Below are 16,325 nucleotides of genomic sequence, written 5' to 3'. Positions count from 1 at the left end.
CCATTTTACAGACAAGAAAACTGAGTCTCAGAAACTATCAGTCTCAGAGCTAGTAGTTGGTGAAGTAAAAAGTTAAACCTAAGTTCTTTACACTACACAACACTGTTAAAGGATACAGGTTGAACTATAATGTAAATTCAATGGAAGGGACCTTATCTCTTACCATGACTGTAGCTCAAACTCATGGGAAGTGTCTAGTGTCTGATGGGGATTCAACAAATACATGGTCTAAAATATGTGAATGACTATCTGAAAGAACATGTTCCCTATGGAAAAAACTATATGATGAGTGGAAAAAATATGAAACAAATTCCTGAAAGAAGAAAGAAAAATGAAGAGTCAATGAAAGTATATTTACTAAATATATTCTATGCAAATAGCAATATGCAAAGTTCTGTGAAGGATTTGCAATAATATAGGTAAATGACTGTTAAATAAGACAGTAGCTGAAAAAAAAAAAAGAAAAGAAAGACAGTAGCTGTTATATTCCTCTGCAGACTCAAACATATAACAGTATACCATAATGTAAAACTGATGGAATGAACACTGTAAAATGGAAAAGTGCAGGAATTTGGAATTCAGGGAAGGAAGAGTTAGAACGGGTCTAGAGAGGCTGAAAATGTTCTTGAATTATATAAGACAAAAATAGGACTTTATTTTGGGAAATCTCTGGACAGACAAAAAGCAAGTCAACATGAAACTCTCCTCTTGGGTCCACACGTAAAGTCTGCAGAAGGTGGATACGTAAGCACACTAAAGAAGATGCTTCAATTACACACCATCAGATTAAAAACACGTTTTCATTCAATTAGACTATAAACCATATATACTCCTTCTACCAGCCAGCAGAAAAAGGCAATCTGTCTAGTTTCAATGTTTCATTTTATTCACTGACTACAATTAACCATATGATTCAGTAACATCATTGACATGTTTAATGAAATTAGAATAAACACATCTTTTATAGGTCCTCAAATTTTTTTGATCTTCCCATCTACTTTGGGAAATAATGGTGCTCAACACCTTAGGCTGCCTAACCCTTTTCAAGGGAGGGTTTGAAATCAACTTGGTACAGCTGTTTGGAGTTACGCCAGAATTAGTATTCAAATGATTTAATTGGAAACTTGGAATAATATAGCAAGCAACTACTGCTTCTCCTTTTTGTCAAAATGCTCCAAGAAATATTACAACTTCTAAAAAAGGATGAGCATGGGCCTTGGAGACACACACCTAGGATCAAGTCCTGGTTATTTCATTTACTATCTGTGTTAAAGTTAAAAGTTAAATAAATACAAATATAAAGTCATTCGCCTATGAATTTGTTTCTTCACTTACAAAGTAGAAATATTGAAGGCTGTTATGAGGATTCAATGAAGTAGGCAATGGATAATGCCTAACTTTAAATGATACGCAAAAGCTGTTTATTTTTTTCTCTTGTATTATCAGTAGCTTCTAACAATTAAGGATGAAATCATCATTGGATGAGAGATTTTATTTCATAATATTTATAGTTTTAAGAATTCACTCTTTTCCAATCTAATAAATGCTCGATTATGCAATATATGGTATGTATTTAATTTCATTTAAAATAATCTCACATTTTCCCTCAAACATGTAACACACCTTGTTTTTTTTTTTTTTTTAGCATTGTTGACTTATCAGTAGGTAAAATGCAGCAGGTGCTTAACATATTTTTAAAACTGAATAAGCAATAAATTTATCAATCGTTTTGATCTTTTTCTTAGGGAGAGACACAAGATAGGAGAAAAGCCGTGGGGCTTGGGATAAAAGGGCCTAGATTTCAATTCTGGCTCAGCTACAACCCATTTTACATGGGGCAGGTTAACTCATTTTTCTAAGCCTGAATTTACTTGGCGATAAAACTGGGAAAGCAGTAACTTACTGCATATTGTTGAGAAAGTACGTCATACAGACACTCAGTGACTGTCAGTTGAATCTGAATCATGATGATAATGGCTTCGTCATGATTATGAACCTAAATCATTCTGCTGTGCACTTGGCAAATATGCAAAATTAAAGCAAGCACTCATATTTTCTGAGCTTCTCCTGAGTTTATTGTCTATGGATAAAATGGTGACATATATGGAAAATTCTTGCCCATACAGACTGCTTCTGCACTGTGATGTCTTGAGCATAACATACAGATGCCCTAAAGAATCATAAGAGCATATCTAATCCTGAATAATTATTTGCTACCCCAACCAGAATACACAGTTGGCTTTTTTTTTTTATTATTCTCGCTCTCTTATCGACTATTCCAATGTTGTCACCAGTTATCACCTTTTCTCTCCTAAACTGTCACAAATGTTAATCTTAGCCCTCTAACTATTCCACTGCCATCAGATTGTACTTTCTTTCATTTCTTCTTTTCTGTCTCTTTTCATTTCTTCCTCCGTTCTCAATGTTTCATGTGACCACCCAATTACAGTGATCTCTTACTTCTGTTAAGTGAGTCAAATCACCATCAGTCCGTTGAGTATAAAATTTGTGGTTTCTCTGCTATTGAGTGCTCTGGGTCTGCACCCTGATAATTGCAAAGCCTCTTTTGGTATGTTTCTCCTTCCAGATTTAAGTTACTGCATTTGCTTATCAGGCTCAACAACAAAAACAAACACAAGTATGTCCATTAAACAGAATCTTTAGGGGCGCCTGGGTGGCTCAGTCGTTAAGCGGCTGCCTTCGGCTCAGGTCATGATTCCAGGTCCTGGGATCGAGCCCCGCATCGGGCTCCCTGCTCCGCGGGAAGCCTGCTTCTCCCTCTCCCACTCCCCCTGCTTGTGTTCCCTCTCTCGCTGTGTCTCTCTCTGTCAAATAAATAAATAAAATCTTTAAAAAAAACAGAATCTTTAAAATACAAAATGTCAAGAGTGTAGCTAAACTACTCCAGGCTACTGCTGCCCACTCATCCATTTCACGTGGCCAAGCGGCCCACAGGAACCTTGAACTGACTGACTGACAGTAGCCCCTTCACTTGCACATCTCCAGAATAAGCAAATCCAAGTTCCTGATACCACTTTCCCAGCAGTCCTTGTGAGCAACACTGTCCCTTGCCTCCCCTTGTGTATCTTCCCCTTGTGGGAGCCTAAGATAAAACTCTGCTGTTTTTGGTTAGAATTGACCAATAGGCTCTGAACCAAGGAACCACCAAACACTCTACCCATCGACCCTCACAAAGGCATGTACTCCAGGTGTGGCTGAGCTCTCTGCCTAGACTTCCCATGTGGCCCCTGAAGTGGGCCATGTGTCTCCTCCAGCACCTGTGAGTAAGAAACTCCTCTATTTCTGTTTTCCTTGTGTTTGTTTGTTTGTTTGTTTGTTTAACCGCAGATCACTATCTGACATCCTGGGGTTCTAGTTAACAAATGTAATTTTAACAAAATCACAGCATAAATATATGATCAACGAATATTGTACTGTTGGTTCACAAATAATTGAAGCAATGATTTAAAAATCATATCGGTAAGTAAGTAGTGCCATAAATTTCAGATTAAGATTAGGAGAAGAAAAGCAACATAAAATTATTTGCCAATATAAATGTAGTGTTTACTATGTGGTAGGTACTGTGGTAGCATTTTACATGTATTATCCCATGTAATCCATGTAGTTCTGTTAGGAACATACTAATCAAGGGTAAGGCATTTGTTCAAGGTCATGTAGCCAGTAAGTAATTAGAGAAGTAGGTATTCAAATTCTCATCACTCCCATTCTGGACACCTCGAAGCACGATAGGTTTCAATGAAACGAAACAATTACAAAAGAAGATAAACTCTGTACATAAGCAAAAATAATTTTTTATATCTATTATTTCCCATTAATGATGTATGAGAAAAAAATCGATCAGTGACATATGCTCAATAAGACGGGAGCAATTATTCAAAGATTTATATATAATTTCCTGTTGTGAACATATTCCGAAAAATTAGCTCCTGACCCCACTGCAGGCCAAGGTCCCGAGTTACTAGCTATCTTTTAAAGTAAACAGAAGTGAACTAGTAACTTGGAAGGAAGACATATACCTGAATGTAAAATATAATTTTAGAACTTCAGTTTGTATAACATACATCACTTCATCATGGGAAAGGTGTAGATTTAGGATTATTCCAATTATTTAATGAATTATATGAAATGAAATTTATTCATTTTCATGGGAATTAATTTATTACAATATGCTATTCTTAATAAAAATATTATTTTATTATTAAATCATTTTTATTGTAATATAGTACAAATTATGGGCTTAATTTTGTCATCCCAGTGACGTAAAGTTTTAGGTAATTTGATCAGAAGTCACTCACATAACATAACACACTCCTCCCGCCTTCTTCTTTCCTCCCCTTGCCCCTTCCTCTTTCTCGCCTTCAATTCCTTCAGTCAACACCCAGATTTTGAGTACTAAATACTGTATCAAGCAATGTTAGGCCGTGGAGATGCCACCAATCCTGCTGACCAATTACCAAGACATTAACCGAAAACAGGTTACTTATAAATCAAATATATCTAAAGATGTTCTCCTATAAGAAATATGTTATCTATAAGATTAAGAAAACATTATGATTCCTTTGATTTATTCATTTAATATCTCGATACAATAGTATATGTTATTGCAGAGAATGTACAAGCAATACTCTTGCCTTCTGATTATAGCAGTTCTGTTCACAATGTCTCTTAAATCCTTTTAATATCTCTAAATTTAATTTAGTTGCGTGAGAGGAAAGGGGTTTCTGAAGACAACAGTACACATTTTTCCCATGGCCCTTTTAAATCACGCAAAACCTTTCGGTACTTTACGGCAATAGCTATAGCTTTAAAGAAACCCTATCTTGTAGCATGAGCATGGGCACTGGACCTGTGTCCAAACAACTTAGTGAAATTCACTAAAGAACAATTTAGTTTTAGACCAAAAAGGGTTATAAACATCTTCCTTAAATTGAACAAATTACCAGCTATCTGGAAAGTATAATGCATTGGCTACTCTTCAAAAGAACAACACTTAATGCTGGCAACACTGCCAAATTCCTCCTTTCCTATATTTCCCTTTTCCTAGAGAAAGTGATTAAAAGACCAATTCCCATGCCAGCTGGTTGCTTAAGAGCATCAAAGGTCCTCTGTCAGGATTCAGAACTTGATATGGCTTAGAAACCACTATGCTAATAGATAACCTCTTCAACATTATAAATCAAAGCCATATGACCACATTAAAATTCTATCAGCTAGTATCAATACCCTGTGGTTTATAAAGTACTGTTGACCTACCTCTGGGAGATGGTTAGAATGATATAAAAGTTCTGCTCGGCTTTGGGGCATATAGCTACTTTTCAAATGAGAGTTATTTGTCCATAGCAAAGAGCCATTTCTCTCTACCTCTGTATCTTTATTGATTTGATTTAATTGAAACCTTAGGAGAAAGGAAGAAGAGGCTCATGAGTTGAGGTAGAAACAGAAAAAAAATGTTAGGTCACAATAGACATATTACTATTTTGAACTGTCCTTCTTATCTGGTGATTATCATTGCAAATGGCAAAAACCTTACTATATAACTTAAACTCTTTGATCTTCTTAAAATTATAACTACAATTTAAAATCTTACAACCAAACCATTGCATTTCAAACTTTCCCTGCTGAAACCCTCAGTAAGAAATACATCTAAAATCTTGACACAGCATATGCATGCACGCACACGCACACAAAATAAATGTTTTATCAAACAATACTTACCTTTACTACATATAATGCCTTCTACTCTACTTAGTACATTTAATTTAAAAAATTTCTTCAAGACCCACTAGTAGGTTGTGTCCTGCAATTAAAAGACACTGAATGATTCCAATGTATGTGTCTTAACCCAGTAGGATTTCTGCAGGAATTACTTAAGGCAGAGACCTGTGATATATGGAGTCAATAAAAAGTACTTAATCACTATAAATATGCAGATCCAACACAGTATTAAATATATTACAATTATTGGGCGCCTGGGTGGCTCAGTTGGTTAAGCGACTGCCTTCGGCTCAGGTCATGATCCTGGAGTCCCGGGATCGAGTCCCACATCGCGCTCCCTGCTCAGCGGGGAGTCTGCTTCTCCCTCTGACCCTCCTCCCTCTCGTGCTCTCTGTCTCTCATTCTCTCTCTTGCAAATAAAATCTTAAAAAAAAAAAAAAAAATTAAAAAAAAATAAATATATTACAATTATTAAAATGTGAAACAATTAATAAACTAAAGCACAAACACATTTATCCCTTCACTTATCCTTCCATGGAATCATTAATTTAAAAAATAGTAGATGTTACCTTCCTGCTATATTCTTCTTTTTTTTTTTTTTTTTTAACATGGACGAACCATGAGAGACTATGGACTCTGAGAAACAAACTGAGGGTTCTAGAGGGAAGAGGGTTGGGGGGATGGGTTAGCCTGGTGATGGGTATTAAAGAGGGCACATACTGAATGGCGCACTGGGTGTTATACGCAAACAATGAATCATGGAACACTACATCAAAAACTAATGATGTAATGTATGGTGATTAACATTAACATAATAAAAAAATTTATTGATTAACTAAAAAATAGTAGATGTTAGCCTGATAAATGTAAGGTTCTGTGTTAAGGCCCTAGGAAGAGATGAACAAGAATCATAGTGTTTACACACCCAGCTATTCTGTCCATTAAAATGAATACAGCAAAGAACAAAAAGTACATTTTAACAAAACATCAAAGAACTTTTTGCTATTATTAAATTTCTTCAATATCTTTCAAATGATATTACATTTTTAGATACAGGGGACTAATTAAAACCCAATTTGATAATGATTATGACCATGTAGGAAAATCCTAAATTTTAACTCTCTAGGAGTATGGGAAGTTCTTGTTTCCACTGGTGCATTTGAAACACACAAAATACCTGACAAAAGAGCATGTGACCCAATTTAAAATTCCCTCTACAAAAGCCAAAAGGCAGATAATATGATGCTGCTAGGAAAGAAAGAGCAATAAGTTTTATTTTCTCTTATACATAGAAAGTGTCAATGACAATCTATAATGGATCAGCAAAACTTTGAAAAGGATGGCATGGCAGAGATCAATTAAGTCCAACTTCCCTCCCAATTCAGAATCCTCTCTTGAACATCCTTGAGAGAGGGTCATTTCATTAATGATGGTTTTAAATTACCGTCTTTCTTGCAAAAGCACGAAGAAATATACCAAAAGTAGACTTTCCGGTGAGTGCTTATTTATATTGTAGCCAGACACCTACGCAATGCCTTTAGAAAGTATTCTGATGAAGTTAAAGGAAGGTTGCCACATGATCTAATACTCAGTTAAGAAGGGGGAAAAAAAAAAAACAACTTGTTAATGAAGCTTCCCTTAGCTCTTCTATGTAAGTTACATGATGTTTACAATGTCTTGATTTATGTCATTTTGAATATGATAGAAAAGTGATTTGATTCCTTTTTTTAAAGATTTTTTTTATTTATTCATTTGAGACAGAGAGAGAGAGAGTGAGAGAGAGAGAGAGCATGAGCTGGGGGAGAGGCAGAGGGAGAGGGAGAAGCATGCTCCCCTCTGAGTCAGGTGCCCAATGTGGGGCTCAATCCCAGGACCCTGGGATCATGACCTGGGCCATAGGCAGACGCTTAACCATCTGAGCCACCCAGACACCCCAAGTGATTTGATCTCTAATCAAAAGGCCCAAATGGCTTGAGAGACTAATTCCAACAGTGCCAAATACTAGAATCATGGGCATTGTTATGACCATATATTTCATAAGAAACTGGAAATTTTGATTAGTTCCTCAGGTATTAAGCTACACAAAAGAAAGGCCTTTAATTCCTATTGATTTCAATAGGCAACTCTGTAGGAATTATCTCAGCATTCTGATCCCATATCCACAAACAGAGTTTAGCCCTCCTTTTCCTTTGCTCAGTGAAAAAAAAAAAAAAAAAAGATACATAATTATTGAGTCTTGCCAATATTTATTCATCAACTTCTTTATTTTCCCACCCTTGGCAACATTATTTACTCAAATATTATTAATCAATGTATATTTATTAAATATTTACACATTTGGTTTATTATTCTCATCATAATCTGGGTGTGGGAAAATAAATGCATTTTTCTTCTTTGTAATATGCCCCAATGTCGTTATGGTTTAACTTCTATGCATGTCTCGCTCAACAGCTATTATACCCACCCAGTGCTGGTAAGCAACATGTATGGTGCCATGGGCAAAGCAGTCATTTAATCAAATATAATTAAAATCACTGAAATTATTACCTTTCACTATATATCAATCAGGGTTCCAATCAGCAAAACTTAAAACACTCTGGATATTTACAACAGGGAATGTAATGAAAGAAATTAATTGCAAAGTGTGTAGAAAAGCTGAGGAGCAGTATAGGTAATGGTAAGACAACCCAGGAGTTCGAATAGCAGGAAGCCACTACTATTCATAAGAGAGAAGAACAAAGAGATGAGAGTGTAAACAGAAGCCCAAGAGCAAGTTTTCTGGTAGAAGATGAAAGAAAGAGGTCCCAGTGGGAGATGGAGACACTGGGACACTGCCCAAAGCAAGGAGTAGGGGAGAAATACTGTAGAGTCAGACTCATCACGTAAAGCCTTCTCCCAAAACTACCTTCTATTGGGCAACCACACAACATGAAGGCAGATGCTGATGGCTGCCTGGATAATGCAGGCTCAGGGATTAGCTCTGCCATCTATCTCCACTAGCAGAGGGTAGCAGAACGAAAATTGGACTGCTCAATCAGGTCCAGAACTGTCACAAACAAGGTATGAACATTTCCCTAAGTTCTTCAGAAGTCCGATATTGCAGAATTAACTTATTCCATGGAGCTATTTAATTGCAAAGGCAATCTCTTTAAAATAAGTACTTCATTAACAAGAATGTGTTCAAAGATTTATACAATCACATAGGTTTATCAATTCTTCTAAACAAAAAAGGCTGGGCAAAATAAATTTATCTAGAAAACTTTAAGATAACTACATTGTCCTTTAATATAACAGATATACCAAGTAATAGGTCATGCTAATTGAACAGCATGGCAAATCATTACAGGCAACGGTGTAGCATTTTATTCTGTATTCTAGAACACATTTTTTCCAAAATGACTCAGTAGGATAATCTATTTCCCCTTCTTCTTTTGAAGAACGGGAAAAAAAAAACTCAGAATTTTAAAAATATTTGTCCAACATATACTGAATAAGTAAATAGGTCTTGAAATAATGCTTTAATGTTCTAAATTGAAAATGCCTATATATTTAAACAATGAATTTGAAATATGTAATGCATCAGTGTGTAGGAGTGACTCAACACACAATGTGAGACAATCTGATGATATTCCAAAAGTACAGCACAATTGATTTCTCCTGCTATCAGTAATTCTGCATTCTCATAAATAAATCCTTTACTTTCTTACATCCAGTAGCATACATTTCAAAACAAAACTAATTAATGTAGTCTAATCAAAAGGTCAATGTTTTGGATAAATAGTTCTGAGAAGTGATAAATACTTATCATATCCACTTATAAATCTACTTGTGAAAGTTTTGTGGCTTCCAATGAAAATATCTTCTGTGGAAATGTGCTCTATGTTCTCTGCTGTAAGCAAAAATCGTCCCTCTTATTACAATATCATATTGGGATCTCGTATATAACTTCCATTCAAACCTACTATATTAAAATGACAGAGTTGTGTTCAACTTTGCTAAGGTAAAAGAAGATATCACATTTAAGAAAAGAATCTCTCTTCCTTTCTTTGATTAAAGCATGACAAGTACAGAATAGGGTATTTTGAATTCATATCAGGAAGGCGGCTTAAAATGTACAAAATTCATATAGAAGAGCTGAAGTAGAAACAGTTTGAAAGAATTAGCTTAAAAATGACATGTGTTTAAAAAAATGTTCAGTCACTAAGAGGATATAAATGAGGATGTTCCTTGTATTGTTTCCAAAGAATATTAAACATTTTGGACATGTTAATATAACTGTTTGTTCATATGGTAAGAATAAAACAACTGATTCACATTGAAGTGATGCAAAACTACATTTTAAAAGTCATCTGAAATTTATGTATTGATCCAGAGCATTATTATGTTTCCCTTGATTCGCCAGGTCTAGAAACAGAAGGTCCTGAAATATGACCAATGTGGTTCTAGCATCTTCTGTTCTTTGCTATGTCACCCCGCGAAACATTAACTCCTATCTTCCGTGTACTACAAAATGCAATTTGAAGATTGGAGAAAAAGTTAATTTCTCCATAGGCAGATTAACAAATTTTGTTAGGCATAAACTACTAATATGTATTAAACATAGTAGCAATTGAAGTCAATATTTAATAAGTTAATGAAAGCATTAATTTGTGTTTGTAGCAAATTACAATGTATTCAAAGACATACATGCATGTATTGAAATCCAAAGTTTAAGTAAAGGAGGTACCAAATGTTCTATATTGAATAGATGCATCATTAAATACTCTATCAAGAAGGTCCAAATAGCTCAAGTGAATCCTTCAGAGATTTATCAGTGAATAATATTACTAGGAGTAAGGGAAATTTTGACACTTAATATATTGCTTCACTAACTTTAAAGGTAAAATTAAAATGATAAGAAAGCTGCAATAATTAAAAGGAATTTCATTATAAGTCCACTATTTAAGCTAAACAGAGAAGATGATTTGTAAAATGATAGATATAGTTAGTAGATCACAGAATGATTTCCCTGTTGTATTATAATGCCACTTAAGGAAAGTTTTGTTTTTCTTGATTTCTTTTTTCTCTAAAACAGACATTCTGGCATTTAGGAGATAGAAATGTATCATTTGACCTTTACACTTCTATTTCATTAATGTAACCACAAGCAACAGAGTCACTGATTGACATGTTTGCACTTTCAGGCCTTTAGCTCTTAAAGTTATTTGATAACTGTTATACCACTATTTGCTCTTTATTAGAGACACTGAGGAATGTGTTACATTAAAAATAGAGTATATTGGGTAAAGCTTACTATATGATATCATGTAATTCAGTAAAGTGTTCTCTTGAGCACCTGATTTTTGTACTTTGATGGGAGGGGGTGTATGTTTGAAGGTAAATTTTGTTTTGTTTTGTTTCCTAATGATTTAGAGAGTAACATCAAATATGATTCTAAGTCTCCAATGTAAAAACATAAAATATAACTGTGACATTACTTTTGATGAAAAATGTGGCACCTGACTTACTCAATTTGTCCTTAAGCTCTGTCTATATTGGTGTGAACAGAGCAAATACCAGATGCAGAAGAAGAGTCAAGAAAAATAACTGATACAATTTAACAATTTTTAACAGAGAGAGAACTTCTCATAAACACAGATATTAAAATAGTTTAAAAACCTATGGACAATGTATAAAAAAAAAAGAGGGACAGTCCCTAGAGAATTACAGAATTACTATAAGCAAATTACTTTGGGTAAAAAGTAATGCAGATGAGACTTCTGTTTCATATGACAAGAAATTATTCTGGTTATTAAAAAAAAATAAACACTGTAATTGGTAGAAACGTCACTTAGAAGAGATAGAGATTTTATTCTTTTTTAAAAAGTTTAAGAGTCAAAAGTTCCCTAATTAAGATATTACAAAAGTCAGGATAAAGCATCTCAGTGGATGTGTTACAGTGTACACAAGTAAACAAGGACTGCACCAAAGCAACAACACTGGAAAGATATTGCCCCCATTAGCTAGAGAAGCTTCACTATTGTAAGCAATGAGAGAACTAAACCTAGGTCTCCTGGAAGCAGAATATGGTTCCAGATATTTTAATTAGCTATAGCATGTATTAGATTCATTAGAAACAAAATGCCAAGATAAATCACCCAAAGGCAAGTAGTGTATCAAACCCATTAGGTTGAAAATGTTCATGCTCATCACAAATAAGCAATATGCTGCCACACAGACATAGATTGCAGCTCCCATGATCTGTGTTTGCAGCCTCTGAAGGTAGTGTTTCATGCTTACCACTGTTGTTCAAACTTCCAAAACAAACTTAATATAAAGAACATAAATGTGGGTTTTATTTATATCCTCTATGTGACATAGAGTTCATAGCTTTTACCAGCAATGAAAAGGTATTTTACTAAGTTATAACAAATTATATGTTACTTTTGTATACATTCAGTGGCATTTTGTATTTACAGCAGCATAGATAACATATTATGAAAGCATATTAGTTATTAGTGTATATCAGAAATTACAATAGTATTCCAAGTGAATTTGGAGTCCTAAGCATGTTTCAGAAGATGTAAAACATATACCACACCCAGATTCCAGATCGTTAAATTTAAATATGTTGCACAATTCAAACAGAAACCTATCCCATTCTCTGTCACCTTAGACATGCCATGTATACTGATTTTGTGCATCCACACTTACAAGCCAACTACCACCCAGTGGAGAGAAAGAAGATCTTTCAGGGAGATTTGAAAGTGTACGTCAGCTGGGGGCTGTCGGGGGGGAGAAGGTAGGGCGATGGGAAATGAAGGAATAAGAGTGTTTAGCCTTGTTTAGATCTAAGCACTGCTGATCATCAATTCATATTTTCACAAGAGAAAAAAAAAATGTTTCCAGACGCTCACTCTGCAGTGTTGCTTAGGGGTAAAATCAGGCTGTGGATGTTCATTAATGACAAAACATTTCAGTGCTCAAGCTTAGGGAAAAGAAGGGAGGAAGGGAGAGTGAGAAAAAGAAGTAAAACTGAACATGGAAGGAGGGAAGAAGGAGAGGAGGAAGAAGGGATCAAGAGAAACAGAGGGAGACAGAGAGGGACCATGTGTACACATGTGTGAGTGACAGTGTGTGGAACAGTGAAGGAGTGTGTGCCTTTTAAACAGTGAAAGAGAATGTGAATATGAAAGTGATTGTTAGAGCATGGAAGTGCCAGTGTGTGTGAGGATGTGAAACAGAGTATGTGAGTGAGTGTGTTGAAGGGAAAGAGATCTGTGAGTGTGAGAAAATGGTACTGGAAGGGTTCAGAGGGAACATGCATGTGTATGTGATGGTGATGGGAAAGGATATGGGGAGAGGGATGGGAAATGTGACTCAAAAAAGGGAAGACAAGATCACAGAACAGGGACATGAAAAAGGAAGAGAAGGAATGGGGAGAGGTGAAGAGGGGAGGAAAGGGGGCTAAACAGAATCAGAAATCAGAGTGGTGAAGATAAACAGGAGGAGAAAATAGAAAAGGGAGGAAAGATTACAGAGAAAACAGGAAAATGAAGAAGAGAGGCAACAGAGGAAAAGGAGAGTAAGAAGGAAGTGGGAAAATGGGAAAAGAAAAATGAGGAGGGAAAAAAGAGAGAGGGGAGAAAACGATCAGCGGAAAGAAAGAAGGCTCTTGAAGAGGGAGAAATTGAGCCTAAGTGTCCAAGTGAAAGGGAAAATAAATGGGAGCAGGGAGCCAGCAGTTCTGAAAAAGTCGCTTAGGCTAGAGTAAAACAGAAACAAACCTGATAAACTTGTCAGACTCTCCAAGAGTACCCCATGACAGTAAAACAGAGACCTGGTGAATTGAGTTTCAAAGTGGCACCTGCCCCTCCTAAACCTCACACTTACTCATCCCCGGGCTACTTGGCGTTCCAGCAAAGTGCTTTAGCATCACGCGTCCAGCTTGCTACCTGCCCCAGAGTAAAGGGGCCAGGCTCCCGGCAGAATCAGCACCTGGATTTCTTGAGATGTGTGGGTTTTGTGTTTTCGTTTTTTTTTTTTTTTTATGTTGATCACCACCAGCATTATTACTCAATGTTAAAAAAAAAAAAAAAAAGGCGAGAAAGGTGGAAAGAGAGACAGAGAGAAAGACTGAGACAAGTACGAAAAGCACGCCGTTCCTCCTACCTAAGCACCGCCGTGTCCCCTTTTCTGACCATCATGTTGTCCACGGCCGCCCAGGGGAAGTCCACACTCTGTCCAGCCGGGAGGCAGGAGGGTAGCAGGCAGCACAGGCTGAGGAGCACCGCCGCCAGCCACTGGTTCGAGCAACAAGCACCCTGCACCAACAGCATCATGTCCATCCCTGCTAGGGCTGCTCACTCTCCAGCAGCTTTCAGCTCGCACTCCCCCACCCCCTGGTGCTGGCGAGTCTTCCCGGGAACCAGGCGGCGCGCCACAGGATTTTTTTTTTTTTCCCTCTTTTTTCTTTTTTTTTCTTTTTTTGTGGGTTTTTTTTTGGGGGGTGGGTGGGTGGGTTTCTTTTCTTTCTTTCTTTTTTTTCTTTCCCCTCTAGTTGTTGGCTGTTGTTTCTCTCTTTTTTTGCCTCCCCTCCTCCTTCTCTTCGCTTTCCCTCCCTCCCTCCCCTCCCACCCCCTGGCACCACACTACACCTCCTCTCGGTTGCGTTTGGCCGAGTCCGGAGTGAGTCTAATTCTCGGGCGGCTCGCACACCATCTAGCGAGGAGGCGAGCGCGCCGGCGAGTGAGGGAGGAGGCGCGGCGGCGGCGGCGGCGGCGGAGGCAGGGCGAGCGGCGGCGGCGGGCGGCTGCAATCGCAGCAGCCTTCAGAAGGAGCGCTGGGCGCAGCGGCGGCCGCTGGCCCCCGGGCTCGCGCGCGTTGCCAAGCGGCCGTTTCCTTAGCAACCCCGCCCGGGGACTGGGGATGCAGCAGGGGAGGGGGGGGGTGAATTTAAGGGGGAAAAAAAAAAAAGAAAGAAAAGAAAGAAAACGGAAGAAAAATCCGGAGGAGGAGGTATATCACAATTATGCAAAGTGAGGGGGAAAGAGAGATGTGTCTTAGACAAAATGCTTCCCTTCTTGTCATATGCACTAGAGTGATGTTTTGCTAGAAAAGTCTCCGTGTCGGTGCTGAGGTGGAGAGCTGAGGGGCGCTTTGCTTTCCCTCTCTGGTGCGTTTTACCTCTTGAGACACCGTAACTTTAAAGTCCTCCAAGTTGTAGTCGGCGCCATCATGACGCCGGGGACTGTGAGATTTTGTTGTTTAATTTTTTTCCAATCTCTCCTGGGCGGCCGCGCTACAATCGATAAGTTGGCTACAGTCGGCCAACTAGTTCACTCTTTACCTCTTTTCGGAAATAGGTAGGGACGGTGGCGGGGGTGCTGCTTTTTGAGGGCACATGGAGGGGTGCATGCGGGGCCTTGCGGTAGAGAAGCTGGTGTATCTATTGGGTCAGTCAATATGGATGGGAGGGCGCCCGCTACCCGCCCCCCACCCTATGCGTGCTGACACTAAATAGTGCGTGTGTGTGTGTGAGGTATGGTCGAAATGGAGGGTATGTGTGGATGTGTGGGGATGTGTGTGGGGTGAGTGTGTAGTATGCGCGTGCACGGACTCGTGCGCGCGCGGCACGCAGGCGCGGTGGGAGGGACGGGGCGGGTCGTGGCTGGACGCAGTCGGGAAGAGACTGCAATCAAGTGTTTTAATTGTGTAGAGTCGGGCAGTCCTGTTATGTACGAGGCAGTTTAACCCGTTTGAGCCTATCAGGCATAATGATCAGCGCATCCGAATCTAGACAGGACTGAGTTTTAGGGTTTAACGAGTCACAGGGTTATATATTTTTTTAACAGCTTCCAAACCAGGTTGGACAGATTTCCTCCTCCGCGGCGCAGAGAGGCTCCCCCTGCTTCCCACGCCACAGCCTCTTAACCGATTGCCCCGCCGCTGGGAGCCGCTGTCCTGGCGTAAGGCAGACCCGGGTGCTGGGCAAGGGGCCGCCCCTTACCCTTTCCTACTTCTTCCCTTCTTAAACTCGTTTCCAGATTCAAGACCCTTTAGCTATTCCGGGCCATTTGCAGATCAATGCGAAAACCGAGGCTGGAGTCAATAGCAGTTACGCCAATCAATCTTGTTCAGTGAGGAGTTTGGGAAGCAAAGCGAGGAAGTGGAGAGAAACAAGTAATTAAAAAATATGCTCACCACCACCACCACCACCCTCAGCCCCCTTAAGCAGTCTTTGAAGATTTTCTTCGCCTTGACGCCAGTCCTTCTTCCCTTGGAGGAAATAAATAAAGCAAAACCGCACATCCCTAACTCGTTTTCCTTAATGCTAGCGGGATCTTTTGGAAAAGCGCACAGAAGCAATAATCTCTGCAGGGGTCAGCATCCGGCTGCCTCCCCAGACTGAGCTCTTTACGAGGCAGGCAGGGAGTCGTTTTGCTTGTCGGTATCGGTGCTCAGGGTGATTTTTATCGCAATGCATGAGGATATATGGGGGAAATGGGGAAAGGGAAGTGTTCCCATCACCTGTGACCACCCAGAGCTGACTGCTCCAGGAGCCCCTAACTAGGAGTTACTGATGTTATTCGTATTCAAGCTTAACTCTC

The 16,325-nt window shown here is 38.5% G+C and overlaps 1 protein-coding gene and 1 long non-coding RNA gene across 2 annotated transcripts in view; one reads left to right on the top strand and one right to left on the bottom strand.

Moving 5' to 3' along the window:
* Nucleotides 1–14,189, bottom strand: part of NEGR1 (neuronal growth regulator 1) — an 830,730-nt gene extending 816,541 nt beyond the window's left edge. The window contains exon 1 of the mRNA XM_078072906.1: nt 13,888–14,189. Coding sequence (XP_077929032.1) covers nt 13,888–14,063 — 176 coding nt within the window. The 5' untranslated portion in view covers nt 14,064–14,189. The remainder of the gene's footprint in view (nt 1–13,887) is intronic.
* A 744-nt stretch (nt 14,190–14,933) lies between these two features.
* LOC118526557 (uncharacterized) overlaps nt 14,934–16,325 on the top strand; it is a 68,081-nt gene continuing 66,689 nt past the window's right edge. The window contains exon 1 of the long non-coding RNA XR_004912677.2: nt 14,934–15,080. This is a non-coding gene — a long non-coding RNA (uncharacterized LOC118526557). The remainder of the gene's footprint in view (nt 15,081–16,325) is intronic.

Source organism: Halichoerus grypus, chromosome 5 (genome assembly GCF_964656455.1).
Source record: "Halichoerus grypus chromosome 5, mHalGry1.hap1.1, whole genome shotgun sequence".
Classification (NCBI taxonomy): domain Eukaryota; kingdom Metazoa; phylum Chordata; class Mammalia; order Carnivora; family Phocidae; genus Halichoerus; species Halichoerus grypus.
The sequence above is the reverse complement of the archived record's forward strand: the minus strand, read 5'-3'. Positions and strand labels throughout refer to the sequence as shown.